This window comes from Pan troglodytes, chromosome 1 (assembly GCF_028858775.2).
Source record: "Pan troglodytes isolate AG18354 chromosome 1, NHGRI_mPanTro3-v2.0_pri, whole genome shotgun sequence".
NCBI lineage: Eukaryota > Metazoa > Chordata > Mammalia > Primates > Hominidae > Pan > Pan troglodytes.
This window is the reverse complement of record NC_072398.2, coordinates 161,148,848-161,170,045: the sequence shown is the minus strand read 5'-3', so window position 1 is coordinate 161,170,045 and position 21,198 is coordinate 161,148,848. Positions and strand designations below refer to the sequence as shown.

Sequence of the window (21,198 nt, the reverse complement as noted above, 5' to 3'; positions counted from 1 at the left end):
TCTTCACACTTTCAGGCAGATGCAGAGCTACACTCTGTACAGCCAACAAAAAAGAATTGTATAAAATTTAGCAGAGCCCCATATTAGTTTGGGAATATCTATCAGTTTTGGGTGTATTCTTAAGTATTTTTCACATGTATAAGTTCAACCTTCCTAACCTTATAAAATGATTATTGGAAGTAAAGATTTTATCTTCTGTTTTCTTTACATCTACTTGTTCTCCCTTCTCTCAGTAGTAGCACTATAACTTAATAACTTAAGCTATTTTTATTTCTTTAGGTTACCAAAGATCAAAGATTTATCTTAGGCCAAATACACAATTGTCCTCAATTTTATATCCAATTTTAAACTTTTATTATAAAATATTATTTAACATTCAACCTTTATTAAAAATTATGTATATATGATTAATAATATTGATATGTTATTAAGTTTTTATTTCTACTTAAATGCTTATCCTAAATGGTGTTTACACCATGTACTGACTCATAGTTTTAATAATTATCTAAATATTAGAACTATAGTTTAAAGAATATTTGTTGGAACATTTTCATGTACTTTGTTTTTTTCACATTTTAGGTGTACAAGAATTTCCAGAAAACATAAAGTGCTGTAAGTGTTTAACAATTATTGAAGCCAGTGTCAATCCCATTTCTAAGTGAGTATGAGTGATTAAATTTTATTTGTATTTATATTTCCATTGTATAATAATGTACCTAAATAGAGGAAATGTACATCATAATTTAAATTTAAATGTAGCATTGACATAGCATTTAATAGAATGATGGGAAAAATTAATCAGAATAGTTTGACAAAAGATGATTAAAAACATTGCTGAGTAGCAAGGAAGACCCAATTGGCAAAAGATGGTATGACTTTGAAACAAACTTTGTCACCATTTTCCACAGCTCACAGGTAACACTCCATAGATAAGAGTTGAAACTAATAAAACAGTTATTAGTTATGGTCATGGTGGAAAACTAGCGTCAAGGACTGCCAGAAGTTCAAGATACTGCAAGAGTTTAAGGTATTGACAAGTGCGTAAAAATAACCTATCATGTAGATCAAGGGAATTAAGTATGACCAGAAATAGAAAGTACGTGTATACCAGAGATTGCAGCAAGAACAAAGAGATAACCCTAGGAGAATAGGAGAATGGAAGACATGGATAATAGAGATGCTGTGATCAGAAAATGGGTATTTGTAGTCCAAGATCTGTTCATTAAGAAATGCCATAGAAAAATGATACCCGGCAAGTGACCATGTTGGTAAATTGAGCATATGGAGTAGTGACAGAAGTCTGTGGAATCAAGTAGGTCAGGAAGCAATAAAATAAATTGATTGGAGGAGCCATGAACCTGAATGTTAAAGTCACTTAATAATGGAAGTAGAAATAAAATCTAGAGAGGCTCCTGACAGTTGTAATATTTAGAAGAGGTTGAAACAAGTCAGTTGTATTGGGCTGCAAAAAATGAGCTTCAGAGTAAGACTGGCATTTTAATTATACAAAGCTGACAGTAGGATTTGAGAAAAATTCCTCGATCTTTTGTCTGATGAAGTGTAGGAGGCTGGGGGAAACCGAAGCCCATTGGAAAGACATTTAATGGATGGAGTGTTTTTAGAAGAGGACATAAATAAATTTGTCAAAGGGAAGTTGATGGGAAATTTTATACCAGTAGAGTTGAGGAGAGGGAGTAGTGAAAGTGGTTCTCTATGGATGATGGGAAGAGGCTCTAGACAAGGTGAGGAGTGAAATAGACGTAAAAGAATGAGATCGAAGTTTAGATGGAGATCTTTATAGTGAATGGTTTGTGAAATAATCTGAGGCCTTTTGTAGGAAATGTAAAACATCAAGCTACAAAATGTGTTTAAAAATTACAGTTTTTCTTCCTGAAAAGTAAATAGGGAGGGGAAAAAAAAGAGAAAATAAAACTCTAAAAAGCTTTTCCCAAAACTCTTAGACCAAAATGCAATTTTTTCAACATCTCAGTGAAATAGATGTTACTAATTTCTCCCACCAGGACTACAGTCATGTCCTTGACTTGAATCAAAACAATCCAGTGCTGATGATAAATTGCTTTTTTCCCCCTAATTATTTAATTCTAGTAGCTCGTCTTATTTAGGAATCATGGTAGGTCTTTTGGAGTGGCAGCCAGATTAGAAATTACATCTTTGAGAAATTTCAAGTCTATGGTTTTATTGGATATGTCTAATTCCCTTCATCTGTATAACTTTTTAAAAGATAAATAAATATGACCTATTTCAGCAAAAATGCATAACACTGTAAACATTAAACAGTTTTGAAATTCATAAAAATTATGAAAGTCAACATAAATTGTTTATCAAATTTTAAAGTCACGTTTTTAAATATGTTATTTCTATACAATAAAATTTACTCTGGCCAGGCATGGTTGCTCACACCTGTGATCCCAATACTTTGGGAGGCCAAGGCAGGAGGATGGCATGAGTTTAAGATTGGCCCTGGCAACATGGCGAAACCCCATCTCTATAAAGTATGCAAAAAATTGGCCTGGTGTGGTGGTGTGTGCCTGTAGTCCTAGCTGCTTGAGAGACTAAGATGGGAGAATCACTTTAGCCTGGGAGGACAATGCTGCAGTGAACCATGATCATGCCTCTGCACTCCATCCCGGGCAACAGAGTGAGACCCTGTCTCAAAAAAATAAGATTAATTCTATTTAGGTGTATGGTTCAATGAATTTTAACAAATGTATACAGTCATGTGACCATCTCCATAGTCAAGATATAGACTATTGCATCACCTCAAAGAATTCCCTTAGCCCAGTCATCCACTGACGATTACTATCCCCATTGCTTTGTCTTTTTCAAAATGACAAATAAATAATATCATACTTTTGCGTCTGACTTCTTTTACTTAACACAATGATTTTGAAATTTATTTGTAATTTTTCAATAATCAGTACTTTATTCCCCTTTATTGCCAGGTAGTATTCCATTGTATGGATGTAACATTATTTGTTTATCTATATCTCAGTTGATTGATAGGCATTTGGGTTGTTTCCAGTTTTTGGCTATTATGAGTAAAGCTGGTACAAACTATGCACAAGTGTTTGTGTGAGCATATATTTTCATTTCTATTGAGTGAACCCCTAGGAGTAGTTTTCTGAGTCGTATGGTATGTATATGTTTAACCTGATAAGAAACTTCCAAACCAGTTTCCCAAAGCTATTCAATTGTGTGTTACACCAGTTCAGGTGTTCAGAGTTCAGTTGTTCCTCATCTTTGCCAGAATTTGGTTCTATCAGTTTTTTATTTTTTTCCATTTTAGCCAGTGTAGTAGAAATGGTATTTCAATTATGACTTTAATTTATATTTCTAATGTCTAATTAGCACCTTTCCATATATTTATTTATAATCTGTATTGCTTCTTTGGTAAAGATTCAGATTTTGTGTTCATTTTTATTTGCTTGCCTTTTTATTATTGAATTATAAGAACTATGTATATATTCTGGACCTTTAGAAGATATTTGGAAGTGAAGATTTGCTCTTATTCTATGGCTGATCTCTTTATTTTCTAAGTAGTACCTTTCAAAGATAAGGTTTTAAATTTGATGAATTTCTATTTAATAATTTTTAATGGTTTCTGCTGTCCTTTCTTATCTAGGAGATCTTTGCTAAATTTATAGCCATAGTGATTTTTCCCTGTGCCTTCCTCTGAAACTCTTATAGTTTAGGTTTTACAGTCAGGTCTATGATCCATTTAAAGTTGATTTTGTATACCTTGTTGTAAAACAATTGATCACGTATATTTGAGTTTATTTCTGGATTTTTTATTTTTGTTAATCTATATGTTTGTCCTTACACCAATTCCCTACTGTATTAATTACTGTAGCTTTATATAATAGTAAGTCATGAAATCAGAAAATATAAGTCCTTCAACTTTGTTCTTCATCAAAATCGTTTGGGCTAGTATGCTTTTTGCTATTCTATGTAAATTTTATAATTAGCTTGCTAATTTATGCAAAAATCTATAAGCCTGTTGGAATTTTGATAGAGATTGCATTAAATCTGTAGATCAATTTGGGTAGAACTTAACATCTCAAAAATATTGAATATTCTCATCCCTGAGTATAGTTTAGCTCCATACTTATTTAGGTATTTTAAATTTTATCAATGTTTTATAGATTTCAGCATACAAATTTTGTTCATTTTATTCTAAGTGTTTTATTGTTTTTGTGCTATTGCGAATGATTTTTCATTATTCCAATTGTTTACTGCCACCATGTAAAAATACAATTGATTTTTAATATTTATCTGATCTTCTGCAATCTTACTAAACTCACTTACTAATTCCATTAAATTGCATGTGTAGATTTTTGGGGAATTTTCTATGTAGAATATCATATTACCTGTGAATAAGACAGTCTTATTTTATCATTTTTTATCTATATGCCATTTATTTGTTTTTCTTACCTTTTGGTCTTGGCTAAGACCTCCTTTACATGTTGAAAATCAGAGGTGAAAGCAGGCATCATTGCCTTGTTCCCAATCTTAGAGAGAAAGCATTTAGAGTTTCACCATTATGTGTGATTGTTACTTGTTTTTTAAATATATGCCGTTTATCAGATTGAGAAAATTCCCAGTAACCTGACGTTCACTTCCTTTTGAGCCCTCACTAGCAGGGCCATCAAAGTTTAGATTTCTTCTCAAAGTCTTTTCAAGAAAATGTATGCTTTATCATGTTTTTTTTAACATTCTTCAGTCTGTAACCACTGAATGCTTTCAAAGTCACCGCACATTTTTAGAAATTAGTTATAGCAGAACCCCAATTCCAAGCATCAAAAATCTTTATTAATTTTCTAATGCTCTGAAACACATCGCCACAAATGTATCAGCTTAAAACAACACATATTATTTATTTCTCAATGTCTGTGAGTCAGGAATTTGGGCATGGCTTATCTGGGTCCCCTGCTTCAGAGTTTCACCGGGCTGCACTTTTTGCTGGCTGTCAGCTGGAAACCACTCATGAGACCTGGAGACTGTGTGCGGTTCCCTGCCATATAATTCTCTCCCAAGGCAGTTTTGAGTCTCTTAGCCTGATGAAGTAATATAATGTAATTTAGTTGTTGGAGGAACATTCCATCATATTTGCCACATTCTATTGATCAGTAGCAAGTCACAAGTCCTACCAACACTCAAAAGAAGAAGATTATACAAGGGCATGAACATCAGGAGCCTGACGGCAGGGCATTTAGAATGTGTCTTCCACATATCTGATATTTGGTTTGCTGAGTTTATTATGAATGGATGTTGAATTTTGTCAAAGTTGTTTTTTTATAACACCTGATCATATGGTCTGTCTTTTTTAGTTTGAACCTATGGTGACTCATACTGATTGATTTTTGATTATCAGCCAATTTTGCATTCCAGGGATCATGCCTACCTGATTAGGAAGTATTACTTTTTTTTTTCTATATTGATGGTTCTGATTTGCTAATATTTGTGAGGGATTTTCCCATTTATACTCATGGAGCATATTAGTCTGAAGTTTCTTATCTTGTAATTTCTTTGACTGGTTTTGCTATCAGGGTAACACTGGCTTCATAAAATGAGTTGAGAAATGTTATTTTCTATTTTATATAACAGTCTAGCTAGAATTGGTGTTTATTTTTAACATTGGTAGAATACGGAAGTGCAACCATGTGAGCCTGGAGATTTCATTATGAAAAAGTTTTAAATTACAGATTTAATTTCCTTAATAACAATTGGACTATTCAAACTACCTATTTCTTCTTCAGTTACCTTTGGTAGTTGTGTTTTTCAGAAATTTGTACATTTCATATGTTTTCAAATATTGGCATATTGTTCTTCATAGAATTTCTTTATCTATTCGTCCTTTAATATCTGTAGGTTCTCTAGTGATGCCCTCTCTTTCATATCTGGTATTGGGAATTTGTGTCTTCTTTCTTTCTTTGCTTAATCAATCTGACTAGAGATTTATCAATTTTGTTGATCTTTACAAAAAAAAAACCCAGATTTTTGTTTCATTGACTTTTTTATATTGCTTTTCTGTTATTTTCTAAGAAATCCATAAAGTATTAAGTAAGTCCTTTAATATAAAAGTTATAGTTTTCAGTGTTACCATTTTAGTTTTACTTTTACATGTGAACTTTATACTATAAGGTAGATGCCTTAACCAAGTTATTGGTGAAAATTATTACAATAAAAATTGAAAATAACTCCTCAATGGGAAAAGCAAGAACTAACATTTATTGAGAACCTATGTCTTAAACTTTTAGATACATTATTTCATTTTAATTTTTACAGAAACCTCATTATGTAGATAAATATTATTACCTTTTTATAGAGAGAAATGCATGAAGCCAGTATTTAAATTCCTAAGTTTCTTTCACTGTATTTCACCATATCTGATAAAGTATTTTTATTTGCTATAGGATACATTCTCAAAAATTTAAAACATTCTTGATGCTCAACAATGAAGAAATTACTAGTAAATTACAGTACATCTATGGGGTGGATATGAAAGTTATAAGCAGAGTGACCAAGTGTCTCTGTTTGCCCAAATCATCTCTGTTTACTATTCTTGATTTGGCATATTTATTAATAGCTGCCTTTTAACTCTCACAAATGTCCTAGTTTGAATTATAAATCATGTATTCACTCAATTTACACAGCAAAATTAAAAGACAATTATACATTAAAGGGAGAAATAATGATACAAGTTTGCAGTGTTGTTAAAACAATTAATAGATTAGAAAGAAATAAATGAAATGACAATCATGGTTGTGCTAAGGAGGTAAAATTATGAGTTACACTTTTATCTTTATTTTCCAAATGTTCTCTAACATTATGATGTTTGTTTTATAATTTTAAGCTGCATAAATGAAGATGTTTTGATGTAAAATGCCTTTCCAGCTAGAATAGACACTTCTACATTGTGTTCTTATTCATAACATATAAAACTTAGAATTTTATATGGTTTAACTGTTCTATTAGAGGTCAGATGCTTGTAATATGTTTTCATCAAACTTCTAGAGTAAATGCAATTACAAAAGAAAAAAAATGTTGAAATAAGGGTGACTGAAACTGATCTTAATTTGCCTATTCCAATAGTAAAAATTAGCAATTATGAAAGTATTTAAAATAGTATTCTATTTAATGTTTATTGAAACATCAAAATAAAATTCTTACTAAATAAAAGTATTAAAATTTCTTTGATTTGCTGATTCTTACTATGGGATAGGTAGTCATTCAGTCATTAGAGCAAATCTGAGCAGCAGATATTAGTATTATCATTTTACAAATAAGGAAATCAACTATTGCAAATTTAAGTAATTGCAAAGGTCACATGAAAATAATTTGAAGACCTGTGATTATAAGCAAGGTCTTCTGATATCAATACATGTGCTCAACTGCTAAACTATATGAGTGTCTGGGTCTATTGTTATTCTATCTTTGTTGTAGTTTTTTAACTGATATATATAGATGTACATTTTGGGTGGGCACATGTGATAATTTGATACATTCATGTAATCAAATCAGGATAATTGGGATATCCATCACTTTAAATATTTATCTTTTCTTTACACTAGGAACATTCTAATTCTCTTCTGACTATTTTGAAATGTAAAATTAATTAATGTTAACTAGAGTAACCCTACTGATCTATCAAACACCGTATCTCATTTGTTCTATGTAACTGTTTATTTGTACATACCACTTTTAATATAAGTAATTAATAAAAGGAAAGTATTTACTTAGCAGAATGAATTATTTGCTAATTTATAAAACATATATATTCTTTGAATTTTTAAATAAATCAATCACATGTGAAAAGCCACCAAGTTATTTTAGGATAGTAAAATCATTTCATTATTGAGAGTTCCTTACTTAATGTCAAAGATTGGATTTCATTGAATACTTTGCAGGAAAATAAAGGCAACTGATGATTGTCATCTTCATCAAGTGTATCCAGCTTGCTATGGAATATTTTCTTCCTCACAGTTCCTCATACATTTTTCTGGAAGTGATTATATTGACAAGTCAGGCCCTTGTCTCTATTAGAAACTACAAAATGTACCATAAAATTAATGATAAATAACTCCTCAATGGGAAAAGCAAGAGCTAACATTTATTGAGAACCTATGTCTTAAACTTTTAGATACATTATTTCATTTTAATTTTTACAGAAACCTCATTATGTAGATAAATATTATTACCTTTTTATAGAGAGAAATGCATGAAGCCAGTACTTAAATTCCTAAGTTTCTTTCACTGTATTTCACCATGTCTGATAAAGTATTTTTATTTGCTATAGGATACATTCTAAAAAATTTAAAACATTCTTAATGCTCAATAATGAAGAAATTACTAGTAAATTACAGTACATCTATGGGGTGGATATGAAAGTTATAAGCAGAGTGACCAAGTGTCTCTGTTTGCCCAAATCATCTCTGTTTACTATTCTTGATTTGGCATATTTACTAATAGCTGCCTTTTAACTCTCACAAATGTCCTAGTTTGAATTATAAATTCTTTGAATATCTTTGAATATCTTTTCTGGCAGACTTACTGACTGTATATATATGATTTTTCAAATAACATCGAATCCATTTTTCATTCTATGTTATTTTCAAAGTACAATAATGGACAGTTTAAGAGATTTTAAAAATTCCTTATCCCCAAATAATTTATAATTTTTCCCAGGAATAGAAAATTTCCAATACTAGTACAAAGTATTATTGTATAAACATTCAACTAAATCTATGAACAGAATCCTATGAGGAAAATAAAGAAGACATTAATTTTGAATCTAAGTGCAGAGTAACCATTCAATAAAAAATTCACGTTGAAGTGAGTTGAAATAAAACGTAGATGTCGTTAAATAAGACATACTATGTAATCATATTCTTAACTCCACATTTTTAAGAAGAAAAGTTCAATAGAAAATGTCAATACATCTTTTTTTATAACCAGCCTGATAAAAACTGACTTACTTTGCATGCTGGTTTTTCATATAACCTATTTTTGCTTGTCCAGTTTTGTCACTGGAATCTGAAAAATGTGGTCAATTCTTAAACTCTGAAACAAAATGTTCTATGTAATAAGCCAGATTCTTCTAGGGCATAAACATTACCAAAGAAGAAGCAAAAAAGAAGTATATTTTTGATCAAAGAAGTAGTACAATATCATTTATTACATACATATGGAGAATAGTAGACTGAGAGAAGCTGCATAGTTTTGATATATAGGAAAAATATCTGTCCCTACCAACAGAAAATTAGTATTTTAAAAGCTGTTTTTTACTGAGTAGTGACACTGTTAAAATAAATTATTAGATTAATGCTTTTAACATTCGTCTAATTTTACATGTATCATATTGATCATCTTCTTTGAAAAGTCATATGTAAGTAGTTGTTTTGAATTACAAGACATCAAAGATAATAGTTAAATTCCAATTGAAATGTATTTAACATCTGTGCTATTCTCATAACAACTGTCATACTATCAGGACGTGAGATCTAATGCATTACAACAAAGTAAAACACAGAGAAAATTAATGACCTACCATAGACTTTCATTTCTATAAGATCAAGTTCAAACCTTTGAGTTGAGTATTCAAGGACTGTAAACCCTGCCTTCTCCTGATATTCTTAAATATTAACTCTGGATACTCTCATACATAAAGTATTTGCTGCAGAACTCATCTTCTCTTTGTTACACATCTCAAGTGTTTTCTTACCTCTACATTATAAAAACCCTCATTTTTCACTTGCCTCCCTTCTCTTTCTTTTCTACTTCCATAAATCCTATGTCTCTTAAAAGCAAATTTATGGCAACATCCTCTATGAAATCATATCCACAGAATTCAACTCCAAAATACAAACTAGAACAATATATTTACAGTGAAAATAACCAATATCAGAATAATATACAGTAAGTCTTCACTTAATGCCATTGATAGGTTGTTGGAAACTGCAACTTTAAGTGAAAGGACATACAGCAGGTCTTCAAATAATGTTGTTTCCTTCAACATTATTTCATTATAATGTTGTAGAGAAGATAAAAAATTGTTCTGTTATACATAGTTTCACTTAAATTTGCAGTTTCAAAGAACCTATCAATGACATTGAGGACTTATTACTAAGAATGTATAAAGAATTGCCATAAATCAGTATGAAAATATAAATGTGTTTGTTTTAGATTCCCCAGAAGCACACGTTTAGAAAAGAATACAGCAGTGTATTTGGGAGATAAGCCCAGGAAATACTTGTTGAGAGTGTTTTTTCAAGCTGTTTACAGTATTTGGCCATTGGACTTTAACTTTCTGGGGAACTCTGGGTAACAGTGTAAAACACATACCAGGGTTATCAAACACAATGGGAGAGGGAGCAGAGGTATTTATATTCCTACTTGTCATTAGTTGAGTACTGTCTCTGAGAGGGACATTAATTCCATGGAACTTGGGCTACCAGGTGCATGAACAGACCAGGCTTTAGCAGCTGAAGAAAGCCTTCAAACAGGAAGGAAAGGGGCAGGCAATCATGATTTGTTCCAGTGTACAACAAAATTGTAAAGGCAGGGAGTTCTCTGGTTGGGGCACCAGTAGAAAAATAGGTAAAATAAGTAAACATGTATTTCACAGAAAAGGAAACAAATCTTGCTAATAAACTTTTATTCCTAACTAATCAGCGAAATGATGATTATTACTATTTTATATTTACCAAATTGGCAAAAATGAAAAAAACTAACAAAACCGAGGGTTAGGAAGGACATGGAAAAAAGGTGGAACTATTTTGAATGAAATTTGGCTACATCTAGTAAACATAGACTTGCATTCCCTATGACCAATGATGTCACTTCTAAGGATATAACTTAAGTAATATTTTGTAAATGTATACTGTATGTTCAAAATTATTCACAGAAGCCAATATTTATAATAGCAAAATGAAAAACTAGAAACAACTGTAGGCCAGGCACGGTGGCTCATGCCTGTAATCCCAGCACTTTGGGAGGCCGAGGTGGGTGGATCACCTGAGGTCAGGAGTTTGAGACCAGCCTGGCCAACATGGCGAAACCCTGTCTCAACTAAAAATACAAAAATTAGCAGGGCGTGGTGGCAGGTGCCTGTGATCCCATCTACTCAGGAGGCTGGGGCAGGTGAATCACTGTAACCTGGGAGGCGGAGATTGCAGTGAGCCGAGATTGCACCATTGCACTCTAGCCTGGGAGACAAGAGTGAAACTCTATTTCAAAAAAAAAAGAAGAAACAACTGTAATGTTCATTAGAAGGAAAATGTTAAATTGTTTATTCATACAGTGGAATACTATGCTATGCTGGCCAATCAGTCACGTCAAAATGGATGGATTTTTTAAATCTAATACTAATTTTTTTAAGCCTTGGGAAAATGTACACAGTGTGATTTGATTTATATAATGTTCAAAACCATGCAAAACCATACAACATGTTTTGTTTTAGGGAATTAAATATTTGTAGTAAAGCTGTTTCAAAACAGAGTAGTAAACATGATTCAGGAATTTGTGGGGCAAATAGGAAGATGTAGACAGGGAGGGACACCCAGAAGATTTCAAAGATACTGATTCTATTTCTTCATTCTGTTGTGGGTACACATATATTCTTTTATACATACATGTACGTACACACACATACATACATACAAATGCAAATATTATATGTATATATATAAGTGTTTTATATATACATACAAGAAAATATTGGACATAGGAAGAGAAACCATGGAATAAAACGCAGATATAATGTCCCAGGAGAAGGAAGAGAAGCAGGAAAATTGTAGTAGAAGGAGAGAACAAGCAGTGATGGCAACTGTTGCTAGGCAGCGTAGGATCCGAAATAAAATGAGGCTAATGGGATTGGAACTTAGGAGGTCAGTGGAGGCCTTGGTGAGTGCATTTTCAGTAACAGAATTGAGGTAGATGCCAGAAAACAATGACTTGAGTAGTAATCAAAAGCAATGAGTATAGGCAGATTTTTAAATAAGTAAATGCAAGGAGGAAGATAGGCTGTAATTTGAGGAGAAGGCAAATTTGAAGACTATTTAAGAGTATTTTATAAAATAACATAATCTGGACTAGACTATACATAAAAGCATTAAAAATGTTTAAATAGAAATTTACTAATAAAAAAATTAATATTCCTCTGAAAACGTCTCCTGAGAAATCCTTGAGTTAAATCTTTTTACATTTAAAATAATTATTTCATCTAATTTCTAAAACTCCCCAAAGGTTATTTTCTTAATTTTTTGATGCAGTTTATAGCCTTTATGATTGTCTAATTATCTTTTCAATGTTCTTTGTCATTTTTAATAAATATGAATTAGACCAATTTGAATCATGATTTACATACATGTTGAGCAGGCATTAAAGAAATTATTAGTTAAGGGGACAACATACTCCTTCACTTTTCATACTGGGCAACTTTACTCATCGCTGTAACAAATTGTAGACAAATTTTGATGATTAAGTGAAATAGTAACTGGATGCTCTTGCCTGACTATATATGTGAATATTCTGTTGAAAAAGGAACATTAGTTTTAAAATTACAAACAAGCCAAACAACTTGAGATTTCCATGAAAAATGTCCTGGCTAGCGTGCATAAGGTTAGGTCAGCAATAAGAGATGATGTTGCTGATTTTAGCAGTGACATAAATCTTAGTATAGGAGAGTAGCATGGAAGTGGATAAATGCTATTTACTTTAATAACAGGCAAAATTTTCGAACTGTAACAACATGCTCAATAAATTATTTCATTACTGTAATACCAAAGGAGAGTTGAAAAATGTATTACATTTCTATTTTTTCTCCTCAGAGATACATATTTTTTTGTTCTGTTTCTATAGCAACATCAATGCAGTGACTAAAACTTTAACTCCTTTTTAGACTACCTGATGGCTTCACACAGCTCCTAAACCTGACCCAGCTCTACCTGAATGACGCCTTTCTTGAATTTCTTCCAGCCAATTTTGGAAGGTAAGAATAAGAAATTTAAATTATGCAATTATATCTCACCTTAGGTAAGTGCTTTACCAGTGCCAGTTGATGAGACTTCAAAAGTGACAGTTGTGATTAAAGATAGGCCTCATTATTATTCAATAAATGAAACTCTGTTAATTAATGAAACTTTTGCAAAAAAATAAAGTAAAATTAGGCCTTTACATGACATTAATAGTCAAATAAATTCTAGATGAATTAAAGAGTTGGATATAAAAACAAAATAAAGCCAGAAATTATCTGGGGGAAAAAAAAGGAGATGAATATTTATGGCTCTTTTGTTGAAAAATACCTTTATAGGCATAGAAGCAAAGAAAAATATCATAAATGGATAGATATGATGACCTAAATACTTTTAACATAAGGTATCAGAAAATCAAAGATTTAAGGTAAAACAATCAACTGAAAAAATAGTTTCATTATATATGAAAAACAAATTATTTATATATTTAACATAGAATTCTTACATATAAATATGAAAACAAAGATTTTAGAGAAAAATGGTCAAATTACAAGGAAAAAGCAATTCATAATAACACATAAATGGCTGGGGAACACATAAAAAAAGTCTGTCTTCACAAATAATAAACATAATACAAGTTAAAACAATAAAAGACTGTTATGTTCCAACATATTGCAAAAAATTTTTTTAGAGTATAAGAACAGAGATGATCTCATGCTCTCTGATAGGATTGCAGAATGTTATGACCTTCAGGCAGGGCAGTATGCTTTTAAAACCTTTGAAAATATTTACAACCATTGCCTTTGTGAATCATTTCTAGAAATGTCTATTGCCATTGTCAGATATCCCACTAGGATTTATGGACAAGTTTATTGTTATTTACAATGTGAAAAAAGTGGAATCACACATCTGTCTAGGATATTGGTTAAATATATTACGGTTCATCTATATGATAGCACTATATAATAATAATATTATCTTAGGGAAGTATTTTTTAAAATTCTTAAGATGTTTCCAATATGAATATGACTCTGTATGAAATAAAAGACTGTATCTTAGAAGTAAAATTATGAATAATTTTTCTTGTCATCTTGACATGTTTTTCAATATTTTTCAGGTGTTCTACAATGAACTTTTTTGTGCAAAACATATATCTCAATAGCTAGGACATTTTTAAGTTTACTGTCAACTGCATTTATGTAAATGATCGTCTTTGAAATTGTTCAAATAATAGACTAAGTATACCTTGACACCAATCTGTTGACTGAAGCTCGCACAGGACATTAAGAACTCAGTTGAATAATGAAGTCACTTAACATGTGACAGCCTCCATTTACATACTGAGAGCACATCAACATTTCCCAGATTCCCTTACTTTTGCAGATCACGACATCACTACACTTATGAACAGCATATACTTGAGCAGTTTTAAAATTCACGGAGCATCCAAAGAGCATTGTTTGGCTTCTAAATGAATTGGCATTTTTCATCATTCATCCATAGAAACTAGCCTTGCCTTTCTGGTACTGACCACAGCCTTACAATATACTTTGGATTTATCAAATCAGAAAATATTTAATTATTATCTTAAGATACATTTTTTTCTTGAACTTTTAAGTTCTCTTTAAGTAGTCCTAATGTGAGAAAAACATTTGGGCAAGTGAAAAACATAATACCAATACCAAAACCACTTGAAAATAGAATTTAATTTTGCATAAATTGCCTACAAAAAATATGCTCTATTTTATTATTATAATCTAAAAATGTCTTTAACCGTCAACTGGATAGTTTAACAAGAGGACACTTAAAATTCCTTTTAAAACCTGAGATTCTGTACTCCCAAAAGCCAAAATCAGTACAAAATATTATACTAGTACAATTGTTGAGAAGATTTGAGACATGCAAATGTTTAAGAAATCTCCTTTACTAGCAATATACCCATGCCGTGAAGAACTGAATCACTTTATTTCATATACAGATTAATCATTATAAGATTAAAATTAAATAAAAAGCTTGATAGGAGGCAAAAAAAAAAGAAAGGAAAGAGATCTACATGAAAACCTAAAAATACAGTAAATATGGGAGATGTAGATGAAAAACTTCAAATGTAAAATATTTCCCCAAACATTAAGGATTCAGAGAATCCAACTAATATCTGTTCTAAAGTAGCTTCATCTGAGTACATTTTAATGTTCGATATGGACATGAATAACAATAGTGTGTCCTAGACTGCAAAACTTAACAAGTAACTAAGTGTGAAATGCATTCCTAATCACAAATGTTACTCAAGCAAAAGAAACTCTGAATACCTCTCATTCTTTTCACATGATTTCCCCAACCCCAGCATTGTCACGGGACAGATGATGTGACAGATTTTTACATGCATAACATTTTCATAAATGTTAAAATATGCGCCTTAGAGTCAATGAAATATGGTATATTGCAGCACTTCTCCCATTGTGTAAATAATGAAAATAATAATAGCCAATTCTTATTAAAACTTGTGATATACCAGAAATTATGCTTTACATGTATTACATTATCTAATGTTCCAAACTGTATAAATCTGATACTGCTGTCACAGACTTATGGATAAGGAAATTGAATTAAGAGAGGTTAAGTAATTTGCCCAGTGTCAGAGAGGCAGAATATGAAAGAGTTTGGATTTCACCCAGGTTTGTCTTCCTACAAAGTCCCATTTTTTTTAACTCTATGCTATAGTATTTGCTTTTTAGTTTATTTATAATCTCTTGAGAGAAATTATTGTCATATTCCAGTGAACACAGCATCTGGTATTTAGTATACATTCAATTATCTATTGAATGGATAAAATTAAACAACAAATATATTTTTATAAAACACAGGAAATTTAGAAGGCTGGAATCCAAAGATATCTTTAAAATATCTCAGTTAATTTTAGGAAAATGGTTTTTGTCATTGCCCAGTATTAATGTAACCCTACTCATAATCAATATGTATATTTCTTTAGAATCTATGAACATAGTAAAAAAAATATTTGGACATAGCTGTTTGAATAGTGATAATGATAGTTTACCATAGTAAAATTTATTTTTATTTTAATTTTTAATTATTATGGGTACATATAGTTGTATATATTTATGAGGTATGTGTGATATTTTAGTACAGACATACAATGTATAATCATCAAATTAGGGCAATTGGGGTATCCATCACTTCAAGCTTTTATCATTTCTTTGTGTTAGAAATATTCCAATTCTACTTTTTTAGTTATTTTTAAATATACATTGTTGTTAACCATAGTAACCCTATAGTGCTACCAAATACTAGATCTTATTCAATAATTTTTTAGACAGACATACTAAGAGGAAATTTTTAAAATTCATTTCTGTAGACTTGTCAAATTGCGGATCTTGGAGTTAAGAGAAAATCACTTGAAAACTCTACCAAAGTAAGTGACTGTGTATTTTCTGAATTTTGAACTGTGATTTTTTTCACTAGTAAGAGAAATAACTACTTTTATTTTGTCTGTGTTTTGGCACTTTGAGTTAATTTATCTACACATTTTTCCTAAAGGCCAAAAAGTATGGTATACTGTAAAAGATTCATATTACATGAGAATGTATTCTGTTTTATAAACCTGTAATTACAGGTAAAGGTGGAAAGAGTTCGCTTAAGTTTCTTCTCATGGCTGAAGATACATGCCAGAAAAGTATTGCACTAAAACATAAGAAATTGTCCGTCTTATAGCTAAAAACAATAGGGTCACAAGGTTCAACCTAATAGGATGCTTAATTCTTCAAGTTAATTTATGGATTGTAGTGTATCTTTCAGTTTTTACATCAAGAATATGCCAGAAATTTTTAGGAAAAAAGATTAAAATTTTTCAAGAGGTCATAAAGTGGTTTAGCTAGAAGTTATATATTCTTGCACATTGTTCATTTTTACTAGTCTATTTAAAATTTGGTTTACATAAAAATATAGGATACATTTTAAAGTAAAAACTAATCCCTAAAATTTTATGCAGTGTTTACCATAATAAAATGCTTTGTTTCACCCAGCTTTGCCTTATTCATGCGTAACAATAGAATTTTGTGTTTTACAGAGTTAATTATTTTTGAAAGTCAAAATGGGTTTTTTACTCAATTAAATCAGTATAACTTGTATATGTTATGATGAAAATATTTAAAGTACCAGGTTGCTATTATCACCCTTCTGCAGTATTATAGAAAAATATTGAGTACAGTGAATAATTTTTTAAACATTTCAGTAGGACTTAGATTCATCTGCTGAACCAAAATGTAACCTTGATTTTTACTTATTAAATCCTTTTCCTAAGCAAACTGGATTGACTAATATTTCAACAACATACCTTCAAGTGCATTTTATGTATGATATTGTGTATTAAAATTGTCATTGCAATATAATGCCACAATTATGAAAATAACTTTCAATAATGATATGGATTTAATTTGAATATATACATAAAGATAAAACACCTACTTAATCCTCCATAAGAGATGACAAGGAGAGAGCATAGAAATGAGGAAATGTCTGCATATTTCACCATCCTGCACTTTTGAATTATGCCTTTCTCTAAGCTAAAGCGTTGGGTATGGGCCTAACCCAAGGAACCCCTCCCAGGTTGGGGGCATAAACAGGTGGAAATATGGTTGAGGGTGTTAATCATTCAAGTGGAAATTTCCTGCAAATGCAGCTAGTGCCACTGAGTCCATCCCTCATGCTTTTGTCTGCCACATTTAAAGTAAGTGGAAACATGGCTAACTGGAAGCTAAACCAAGATAGAAAAGCAGTTGTCCCCTTCACCTAAATATATACATTTAGGTCAAGGAAAAAATATTGAGTACAGAGGAGAATCCTTTTCCCTCTGTTCTCAAATAATGGCTTTCATTTGAAGTACAAAATAAACCTGACATATGTTGTTAGGTTTTTAAATATATATCTTTAAATATGAATCTTAAATATAAATTAAAACCTGATATAGAGAGATAATATGGACTTTATATGAAATAGCTGTGTGAATAAATCAGAGTAATGAGAAACAATAACAACAACAATTGGTGCTGGGGTATTGTGCAGGCTTTGAGATTGTGGCCCAGTATTAAACAGAATTAAATTAAGTAGAATAATATGCATAAACCAATTTGGACATAGAAAAATGTTGTAAAGATATATTAGAACTGATGTTGGGTCTCTTTGATAGACTCATACACCTATAACTTATATAGCTGTTACAGCTTTTACACTTTAAGAAACATTTTCAAAGTTACTTGCAATCTAGTGTGTTCCTTTTATAACTCACAGGCCAAAATCTAAAGAACCAAATTCAGGCATAAAATATACATAACTTTAGTTTTGGGTCTATAGAATGAGAATTGCAGAAATTCTTCTTTGAATAAAAATAAACTTTGTTTTCACTATGTATTATACCTTTTGATCACCAGTCTATACCTCATGTAACTTAACGCTACATGAGAGCATTATAGTATCCTTCATTTTGCACTCCCAATAAAAATAAAGGTAAAAACATAGTTTTAGGAAAAACAATTTTAGTTTAACAATAACTATTCTGAGAAGAGATAACTCATGATTTCCTTAGAGATACAAACAAGATGTTGGATTGTTAGTTATTTTCTCTTCTTTTCATCTTTTAAGTTTATATGCTTAGCAATCTGTGCAAAATGTGAATGTGTGCAAGAATTATAATATAACATACATGAAGATGTACATCCTTTAAGCAAACTGATGGAGACTCTCAGATGTATGCAAATTCTAGGATAATTTTTTTCAGTTACAAAAACAAATTAGTATTATAAGTTTCCTTATGATGTTTATGATCATTCCTCTAGATACATCAAGGAGTAATAAAATTAAGTCCTTTGGATACGCATTTGCCTAAAACTCATTGAAATAGTCAAGTCTTGATTATTTGTAATAATAGAAGACAGTGAACTTCTGAAAATAACTAGATTGCCAAAAGGAAAAATTTTTAGATTATATGATACAGTTTTTCCTTACACAAGAATTATCTTCCTAATTGTGTTTTTTGAGGGATAGTCAGAAAATGTGTAGATGGTAGGGAGAATTCAAGTGAATGTTAGATGTCAAGGGAAAACCAAGCCTTTGTTTGCTTATTTGTTTGCTTAGTTATTCCTTATTTCATTTGTTTGTGTAAGAGTATCTCAAGGTTAGGAATTAAAGAGAAGCTAGATTCTCGGTAATGCTGTCTCAGGGTGTCTCATGAGGCTTCAATGGGCTAGGGTTTGCCTCAAATCTCACTCAAGTAGTGGTTGGCAAATGGGTTTCTCACTGATGATAGACTGGAAGCTTTCCATTCTTTTCCTATAGAAGCTCAAGTGTGCTCCTCTATAGGGCTACTCTCAATGTGGCTGCTCGCTTCCTTCTGAGCAAGTGATTTGAGAGAGAGAGTGTGCATCTAAGACAGAAGCCTTGGTCTTCTTATAATCTAAACTCAGAAGTGATATACTATGATGCCTACCATATGCTATTGATCACAGAGACCAAATCTGGACCATTTCTTCCAAAGTATGGAAGAAAACAACGTTAAGACTATAAATACCAGGAGACAGGGGTTAATGGAGTCCATTGTAGAGGTTCCTACCACAGGTCTGGTTCTCAGCATTGCTGGTCTAGAAATTCAATGCTGACATATACCAAATGCATCAGATGCAGAAGGCCGATGCACACAATATAAAATAGTCTCCCTTCTTCTTTATACTATTTCATTATTGTGTTTGATTTTCATCATAGCACTTACCGCTCTCTATATGATTTTGACTCTTTGTTTACTTGGAGATTATCTCCTCAAGACAGTATGAGTGCCATTAATGAGAGGTTATTTCCAATTGGTCACTGCGGACTCTCCAGTGCCTTAAACATGGTAGACATTTCAAACCAGAATGCTGAGCTATGGATTCACAATGACAAGTATCTGTCATGTGACCTTGACATTTTGCATCACTTGATTATTTTTCTCCACAGAAAATTATATGGGAAGCCAAAAATTATAATCAGATTAGTCTTGGAGAGCAGCATGAAGTCAGACAAGGACAAATGATTGGGCTTTCTCAATAGCTGATAGCCCAGACTTGGATTTTATAAACCTACACACATTTTCTCTCTCTCTAGATGGTTTCAAGTTAGGCATAATAGTTAAGACATGACAGGGAGAAAAATAACTTCATATAATTAATATTTATAACAACTAAATAAAATACAAAAATAGTATAACTGCTTTTTATTAAAATGTGTCACATTTCATCAAGAAACAAAATATATGTCAAGATAAAAATGAAGGGATAAAAACAATTTTTTAAGTGAAATTTAGAAATTTTTTCCACAGAAGTAACATAACATCATATAAATGGTTGGTAATAATGGTGGGGTTTAACTTTAAATAAAACTGTTCCATGTGTGTGAGAAGAATTTTTCTAATACCCTCAAGTTAAAATAAGGCCTCATTCATTAATAATTTATCAAGGCCAAGACTAACTTTGTTTCAACTAGAGTTAAAATATATTATGTAAATGCATGTGTTAATTATGAAACTATGAAGTAATATGAAGAAAAAGAAACATAAATTAAGGTAACATGAATATTCATGTCTCCTGATGCACAAGGCATGAAACATGATACCTCACTTTGCTGTCATATACACTGACTAAGAGAGGAATGTTTCAAATATATTCCAACAGAATTACTGGGGTAATATCAGTAAATACAGTAAAACCTGATGAACATATTCAAAGTTGGGAAAGTGGATGGATTTGGTAGATGAAGAATGCTAAGAGTTGTTGGAAGAAGTTCTAAGTGGAAAGATAAATCTGAAGTAATGACAGTATCTTTTGGGTCAGTGACCCTTCTGAGAATCTGAAAAGAGCTATGGAATATAGAAAAGTGTTAATTCTAAAACGCAAGTTGTATCTATTTTCAGTATATGAATAACCTATTGTGAATATACATGTTCTTATTTTCACCTAGAAGTAGACTATTTTGCCTTTTATGTAAAATAAGCCACATCAAAATACCTAGTATTGGCCAGGAGCAGTGGCTCACATCTGTAATCCCAGCACTTTGGGAGACCAAGGCAGGCCAATCACTTGAGGTCAGGAGTTTGAGACCAGCCTGGCAAACATGGTGAAATCCCATCTCTACTGAAAATACAAAAAGTAGCTAGGCATGGCGG

At 31.4% G+C, this 21,198-nt stretch overlaps 1 protein-coding gene across 13 annotated transcripts in view; it reads left to right on the top strand.

Annotated features, from left to right (window-relative positions):
* LRRC7 (leucine rich repeat containing 7) overlaps positions 1-21,198 on the top strand; it is a 571,260-nt gene that overhangs the window by 257,914 nt on the left and 292,148 nt on the right. For all 13 annotated transcript variants that reach the window (XR_010153504.1, XR_010153506.1, XR_010153505.1 and 10 more), the window contains 3 exons: positions 580-658; positions 12,920-13,009; positions 16,366-16,422. Coding sequence is in view for 10 of the 13 variants with exons in the window: in XM_063800431.1 (XP_063656501.1) it covers positions 580-658; positions 12,920-13,009; positions 16,366-16,422 (226 nt within the window). In the remaining 3 variants the exon portion in view is untranslated. The remainder of the gene's footprint in view (positions 1-579; positions 659-12,919; positions 13,010-16,365; positions 16,423-21,198) is intronic.